The sequence below is a fragment of the Mustela nigripes genome, chromosome 2 (assembly GCF_022355385.1).
Source record: "Mustela nigripes isolate SB6536 chromosome 2, MUSNIG.SB6536, whole genome shotgun sequence".
In the NCBI taxonomy this organism is placed as follows: domain Eukaryota; kingdom Metazoa; phylum Chordata; class Mammalia; order Carnivora; family Mustelidae; genus Mustela; species Mustela nigripes.
The window spans coordinates 216,207,999-216,215,233 of record NC_081558.1 but is presented as its reverse complement, the minus strand read 5'-3'; the positions used below and the strand labels follow the sequence as shown (position 1 = coordinate 216,215,233).

The window sequence follows — 7,235 nt, the reverse complement described above, 5'->3', positions numbered from 1 at the left end:
GCCGTGGACGGACGATGGGGGGCGGGGTGACACTGCCGTGGACTGAAGGATGGGGGGGCGCGATGACACTGCCGTGGACTGACAATGGGGGGGCGAGGTGACACTGCCGTGGACTGACGATGGGGGGCGGGGTGACACTGTCGTGGACTGAACGATGAGGCGGTAACTGACTCTCCGCAGGAGAGGTCAGTCGCGTCGTAAGCTCCAGGACTCACGAGCTCCATGTCCGGCTGGCGCCCAGTTGCTCCCTGCCATGGGATCCTGAACAGGGGCTTAAGCCATTTGGGGTTCCTCAGTCTAAGCTCACGGAGCTGCGCCTCTGCCTGGGAGGTGGTTTCGGGCCATCCCAGAAAACCAGTTACTCCTTTAAACCAGAGATGTGGGAGGCCGGGAGAGTATAGTGAGGGGCAGCAACGGCTTTGAATCCCGCTGGCTCTTCGCCCTGGAGCGAAGATGGTACCTCCCAGCGCTTCCTTTCCTTGGCCGGGCACTGAGGGACGACCGCGAGGACTCAGCAGGACAATTCACATAAAACAGCGGGCGCCGAGCTGGACACCTAGCAACTTCAATCGCTGTCATCGTTAGAGCAAGTCGGGAAGTGGAATTTCTGACCTTCGTTTTCACTTGCAAAAACGCTAACATGTATTTGAATGACCAATTGCCACCCCGGATTTCTAGCATTTAAAATATTTTTGACATTTTCTTATAAAAAGACATGCTTAATTGTACTAAATGTGGCAACTGCCAAGTCTAAAGGAGATCATGACCATCCAGTCCCCAAACACTTCACTTTTCCCCACAAGAAAAACTTAAATTTTGGCGTTTATAATCTTTTTTCTTTGCAACTCACAAATAGTGCTAACTGTAGGGACTTGGGTGTTAATTTGCTTGTTAATTGTCTCTTTTTTCAGTAAGTGAAGTGTTTGGGACTGACATTAGGTTAAAATCACTACCTTCCACTATGTCATTGTTCTGAGGGACAGGCTGGAAAGCACGCGCGATCTGGGAGTTCTGTGGATGCTTCGCCTCACGGGTTTGGTACTCTGTAAGGCTGTCGGCTGTCGGCAGATCAAACTGTTTCCTCAGCCACCCCTTCCCTACCCTCACAGCAACAACAAACAACACACCTTGGGGTTGGTGTGAGGGGAACTTTTTTTGAATGATATGTGATTTCTTTGTAATAGTTCTGTTTACATTGGGTAGCTTTCATAATAAATAACAATATGTTAATAAAATATTATTTTTGATCCCCATGACAGCTCCTTGAGAGCGGAAGGGCTTATCCTCCCCAGTTTACAAAATAGGAATCCGAGGTTCAGAGGGCAGGTGAATTACCTGAGGTCACCAAAGCCATGGGAACCCAGAATTAGAACTCGAACATTCTGGCTCTAGGAGAGTCACGTCTTCATCTAGAACAATGATGACTTTAAGACCTGTTTCCCATCCATTTAGATGAAATTTTTAATACTTAAATATTAGGTTTGATGAAATCAAATGATTGGGTTATTGTTATTGTTCAAGGTATTGAAACTCCAAAAAACCCCAACAATATTTAGATTTGAGATGACAGCTATTTGTGTCATTTGCAAAAACTCATTAGAAATTGGATATGCAAATGTACAAAGGCCAAAGCATACAGAAAAACAGAATTCTGAACCATAAGCTACAGCCCAGGAAACCAACCCATTATCTATAGTAACCAGTCCAGGAAGCCAGGGTGCTGTTGAGTCGGACTTGTAGGAAGTCAGTCTGCTATCTCCTCCAAGTGATCTAGGGGCAAACACTAACCCCTGTAACCAGTGGCCAGGACTTGATCAATAACTGAGCAATTTTGTCATCGTCGTCCCCATGTCCAGCTTTGGACCAACCAGAGAAAGTCCAATATGCATTGCTCACCAGTCACACAGAATATCCCACTTCTACTGGGACACCCACAGCTTCCCTGGACTAACAGCCTCCAATCGGGGCGCACCTGGAGACCCCGCTCTTTTCCACTGTAAGCCTTGCCTCCCCTTTGCCTGCCCACGAGCTCCGTCCAAATGCAAGTGATGGTGGCTGACTTCCTGGCTAGGGCAAGCTCCAAATACATGGCCTTTGCTTGTTCATTTGGGTGGTCTTTGTCTATTCACACACACAAAATAGAGATTCTGTTAAGTACCACTGATGAAGAAAGACCTCGACCATATTTCCATCTCACCGGGAATCTAACGGCCCCGTGGACTGATTTCAGTGGCTTGGCTGAGCGTCTGCTGCGGGAAAAACACTTTCCTCGGTGCTGTGGGGGCTGAGAGCTAGACGGAGGATAGACAGGTGGACGGACGACAGGCGGTAGACGATACATGGACTTGAAGTCCTTTCTTCCTTGGGGTAGAGAGGGGACTGGACCCAGGCTCGGGGTGGAGAAGGGGTGTCAAACTTAAGAGCATCAGTGTGGACGCGCCCGCACACTGACTCCCTGTGTCAGAGAAGAGCTCTCGGCGGACAGATCTCTCCGGACGCCAACACCGAAGGGTCGGGAGAGCCCAGAAGGTGGGGAGGAGCAGGCAGGGCCCACGGAGGAACCCAAGAAGCCAAGGGGCCGGGTCGGAAGGGTCAGGGCTCAGCGCAGGCAGAGGTGAAGCCCTGCCCAGGGCGGGCCCCTGTGCGTCGTCTGTGCTCCACGTCTTTAGGGCCCCGATCCAAAGGCGGCCCCGCGTGAGCGCACCAGCCGGCAGCCGGCCGCCCGGGCCAGCCACACTGGGTCCCTGCTAGACCGCGCGTGGGCGACGAATCCATCCCTAGTCCGCCCCCTCCCTCTTCCCGGGCGCCGATTGGTCGAGGTTCCCTCCCGTTGCTATGACAGCACCGAAAGCGGTCAGTGGCTCCGCCCCACGCCCTCCCGCCCCGCCCCTTCCCGCTAGGCCCGGGCGCCCCTTCCCGTTGCTATGACAGCACCCGAACGCGGCCGCTGGCTCCACCCCGCCCCTCCGGCCCGCTCCCGGGCGCCCGCGCCAGGGGGGAGGCGGGGCGGACCTCGTCTCCATGGCGACGGCGGACGCGGCGGTGCGGGCGGCGGGGACCTACCGACTGGAGACGCGCTGGTGGCGGCGAGGACCGAGACCGGGGCGAGGGCATGTCGGACTTGGGCTCGGAGGAGTTGGAGGAGGAGGGAGAGAATGACCTTGGGGTGAGCGCTCCGGGGGCGGGGGGCTTCCCGGGCGCCCCGCGGAGGCCAGCCGGGGACCGGGACCGCACCGGCCACCGCCGCGCCGCGCCGGGACGTTGGCGATGGAAGGTGCCCCGCTGACGTCCTCTTGCCACATCCCTCCTCGCCGCCTCCTCCCTCCGCATCCCGCCTCCCGTTAAAGGCGAAGACTTCCCAGTCCAGCCTCTGGGAACATCCCCCGCCTGCTGCTGGTCTCCGTCCGGGCGCCCTCCGAGGCGGCGGGTCACTCCGCTCTGGCGAGCCCGCAGGGCGCTGGGTCCTGCCCCGGAGCCTGCGCCTCAGGATCAAGGGGGTGGAGGGAAGGGCTTCGCGGGGTCCTTCGAGAGATGCGAGGGGCTCTCAGCGAGGCTTCCACCCTGGAAGCCTGGAATCCTATGGGCTCTCTCCGTTCTTGTGGGAGCTGACCCAGGTCACTGGACTAGTTCCCGGTGCAGGCAGCAGAGAGTCGGTGCTGGGTGCCTGGCGTCCGGGCGGGAGCCTGGCTCTGCGTGGGCATAGATGGATGTCCCCAGACTAATCACTCTACCCCACAGGGTGACTGTCTCCTGGCCGACAGGTGGGAACCCCAGCCACGGTGTGTGTGCTCGGGGTACAGAGTGGAGACAGTTTCAGAATTAGCTGAAAAACCTACCACTTCGGCTGTGATAGATGCTCAGAACTTTTTGCTCGCTGGGTGTGCCCACCTCCCAGCTTCTGTCCTGGTCACTGCTCAAGACTAGCCCCTCTAGGGGTGGAGCCACCCGGCCAGTAGGATGGCTGGAAGCCAGGAATCCACGCTCCTCGGACAGCCAGCAGCTCGTGCTAAAAAGAGGACAAACCACAGTGCTTTACCCTCCAGCATCCCCGGGGCATTGAGGCCCAGGTGGGGACATCTCCTGACACACCCACCCTCCTCTCTTGTGTCTGTTTCCCCACCTCCTTTGTTGGTTTCTCAGAGGACGCTTTTAAAACATCACTTGCTCAGAGTCTGTTTCTGGGGGAACCCATTCTTCAGCATCTGCCCCGTAAGACTTCGAACTTGTCCCCTCAGGTAGCCCTGGTGATTTGTAACTCTTTTGTGCCCATAACTTTAGCTTTGAATCACAGCTGGGGTCATTTTAGAGCCCCCTCCCCCATTCGGTCACTCCCGTCGGGTGCCCTGGGAAGTCTTCTGAGCGAAGTGGAGAGCTTTTTACACATTTTGATTTCGACTAACCCTGAAACAAATTGGTAAGGTCACACATGTTTACCTTCCGTTCTGAGCATGGATTTCTGAGCTAGACAGATTTGCCTGGGCAAAGGCAGACCGCAGATGGTTTTTTCCCCACGTCCTAGTCGTATGTCTGAGCTGGTGGTGCCCTCTTTGCAGACACCACTCTGTGTCAAACCGTTACTCTGTGCCTTCGCCCTTTTATTATGTATATGTTCACTCTGCACTCATGGTTAGGGGCTTGAGGAATGTTTATTTGCTGAAGGGTAGGAGAAAATAGGTGAATTACAAACCTGTATTAGTTTTTTTTTTTAATTGATTTACTTGTAAGCTACATAATTATTTCCATGTTAGTCTACGAGTGTTTGAAACTCGAGTCTCTCTCTGAGGAGTTGAAACTTGATAATGAGATTAACTAAGTGGAGTTAGGGACACTTGTGACAGCTGAGCCCTGGTCCTTAGCTTCCCCTGTGGCTTCCTGTCCCGCGGGCGCCCCCATGGTGAAAGGGGTCCTGAGGCCACAGCAGCCCTGGAGATCCTTGGAGGAAGAGGTGTTTTTTTTGCATTTTGAGTCCTGGATTATTGGAGGAAGGAACAGGGAGGTATTCCTAATGTGGCTTGAGGCCATGCCACCGGCATCTGTTACTTCATGCCTGTTCCCACAGAGAACACAATTAGGAGCGCCTCGTGTTTCCCGCAGTTTGTCGATTTTGCTCACAGGGCAGAGGATTATCATGATCAGTTGCAAACTCAGATGCTGGAGAGAGCGAGGGAGGCTTCCACCCTTGACAGGTCCCAGGATATCACCTTAGACCAAGGCTCCACATCGCCCAGGTGTGGTTTCCTACCTCACCTGTCAGACGGGGCTGAAGACTGGGACGGATTCCATGAAATATTACTTACGAAAACGCTGAACGCATCCTTAGTGATTAATACGCAGTAGCTGTCCTTGTCCCTGTCTCTTCTGCCCAGGAGTACGAGGGGGAGCGGAATGAGGCAGGTGAACGGCACGGACACGGGAAAGCAAGACTGCCCAACGGGGACACGTATGAAGGCAACTACGAACACGGGAAAAGACATGGCCAGGTCAGAACAGGTGCCTTCAGGGGCTAGATTTCTCCAGTTACTATTCTGGTGGTGACCCCGGAACACAGGAATGATACGAATCGTATATAATCGATGTGTTTCAGGGTGTCTACAAGTTTAAAAATGGTGCTCGGTACATGGGAGAATACGTTCAAAATAAAAAGCATGGTCACGGCACTTTCATATACCCAGATGGCTCAAGATATGAAGGTAAGACGTGCTCACAAAGCAGATGTTTGTGTTGTAAAGGTGATGTGTGGGGTTGAGCTTGTCATGGTCGCTGAGCTGCGTGAGGGAGCTTCGAGTCCTCCAGATCAGTCAGTCACTCAATAAACACAGCTGTGCTCCTAGGTTCACGGGGTTGATGCAGAGACCAGAGAGGCCTGTAATGAACGGACCGGCGGCTGCCCCTGCAGCCAGCACAGCTGTGAGCCCGTGTGCTCAGTACCAAAAGCAAGGGAGGCTGTGGGGGAGCACAGGCGTCTGGGGGCTGGACCCTTGACCTCAGATACTCAGTCCTTTCAGCCTCTTGATGTTGACTTGCTGCTTCCCTTTCTGGCCAGTCCCTCTTCTGACGAACACGTGGTTTCTTTAGACCTGGTGGCTCCTTCGTTGAAGGCCGCTGGTCTGGAAGACACATCTGGAAGACATGTCTGCCACGATTTCTTTTTTTTTTTTTTAAGATTTAATTTATTTATTTGACACAGAGAGATCACAAGTAGGCAGAGAGGCAGGCAGAGAGAGAGGGGGAAGCAGGCTCCCGGCGGAGCAAAGAGCCCGATGCGGCGCTTGATCCCAGGACCCTGAGATCATGACCTGGGCCGAAGGCAGAGGCTTTAACCCACTGAGCCACGCAGGCACCCCTTGCCACAATTTCTTACCTGCCAATGTTATGCGGGAGGGAAATTCTTGTTCCCTTATTTCCAAGAACCCCACGGCTGCCCCCACACACCGTCATCACCCAGTGTGACTACCATGTTGATCTGATCCCAATGAGGGATGAGCCCGGGAAGACAGACAAGTGGGGAGTGGGTGTGAGCCCTCAGAAACTATGCAGGATTCTGTGTTCTGGACTTTTCCTGGGAAGAACATATCCAGTTTTCATCAGATTTCCCAGGGGAGCTATGACCGCATCCCTGGAGCCGTGGTGACAAGCCGTGGTGAGCTTGTGTAGGGAGCCTCACTGCTCGCTGTCCCAGCTCTCTGGTCTGCAGCGTGAGGAGTGAACACGGGGAACCGTGCCCGGTGGACGGCAAGCTCTCAGTACGTGTCCGCCGGCAGCATCGCCTCCCGGTGCGGACATGTCCTTTGGCGCGAGCCCGAGCTGCCTCCCTCATCACCGAATGAAAGTAGAACCAAGGAATTCTGAACCAGAGGTTCTGCCAGAGTCCGAGAGCCAGGGGAGGCCTACCTGCGTTGGTCGTGTTAGAGAGGAATTTCTGCTCTGTTTCCTATTTCTTAGAGGGCTTATCGCAGAAGGAACACCATCTGCTTTTTAAATCAACTTGAAACAATTTAATTTAGAGTTTGATTTAATTCCTTCCAGACTTTTATGAACCTAATCTCATTGTTGTCATGTTTTATTTTAGTGTAGACGTTAATACAAGTGGAGCAACATGTAAATATGTAAAGAAGGTACTCAGAGTAAGGGATCGAAGGGGTTTTTTAAACGTGAAGATTAGCCAAAATGTAGACCTTCTTTGCCAACAGCCATGAATTATTGTGTCTCCATGTGGCTTTGTAGGTTAAAGTGTG

At 53.7% G+C, this 7,235-nt stretch overlaps 1 protein-coding gene and 1 long non-coding RNA gene across 5 annotated transcripts in view; one reads left to right on the top strand and one right to left on the bottom strand.

The window, feature by feature from the left end:
• Positions 1 to 3,379, bottom strand: part of LOC132012429 (uncharacterized) — a 13,963-nt gene extending 10,584 nt beyond the window's left edge. Inside the window, exon 1 of the long non-coding RNA XR_009402609.1 lies at positions 3,064 to 3,379. This is a non-coding gene — a long non-coding RNA (uncharacterized LOC132012429). The remainder of the gene's footprint in view (positions 1 to 3,063) is intronic.
• The window catches only part of RSPH1 (radial spoke head component 1), a 40,786-nt gene continuing 36,582 nt past the window's right edge, over positions 3,032 to 7,235 (top strand). For all 4 annotated transcript variants that reach the window (XM_059392413.1, XM_059392415.1, XM_059392414.1 and 1 more), the window contains exons 1-3: positions 3,032 to 3,166; positions 5,367 to 5,480; positions 5,585 to 5,690. In XM_059392413.1, coding sequence (XP_059248396.1) covers positions 3,113 to 3,166; positions 5,367 to 5,480; positions 5,585 to 5,690 — 274 coding nt within the window. In that variant the 5' untranslated portion in view covers positions 3,032 to 3,112. The remainder of the gene's footprint in view (positions 3,167 to 5,366; positions 5,481 to 5,584; positions 5,691 to 7,235) is intronic.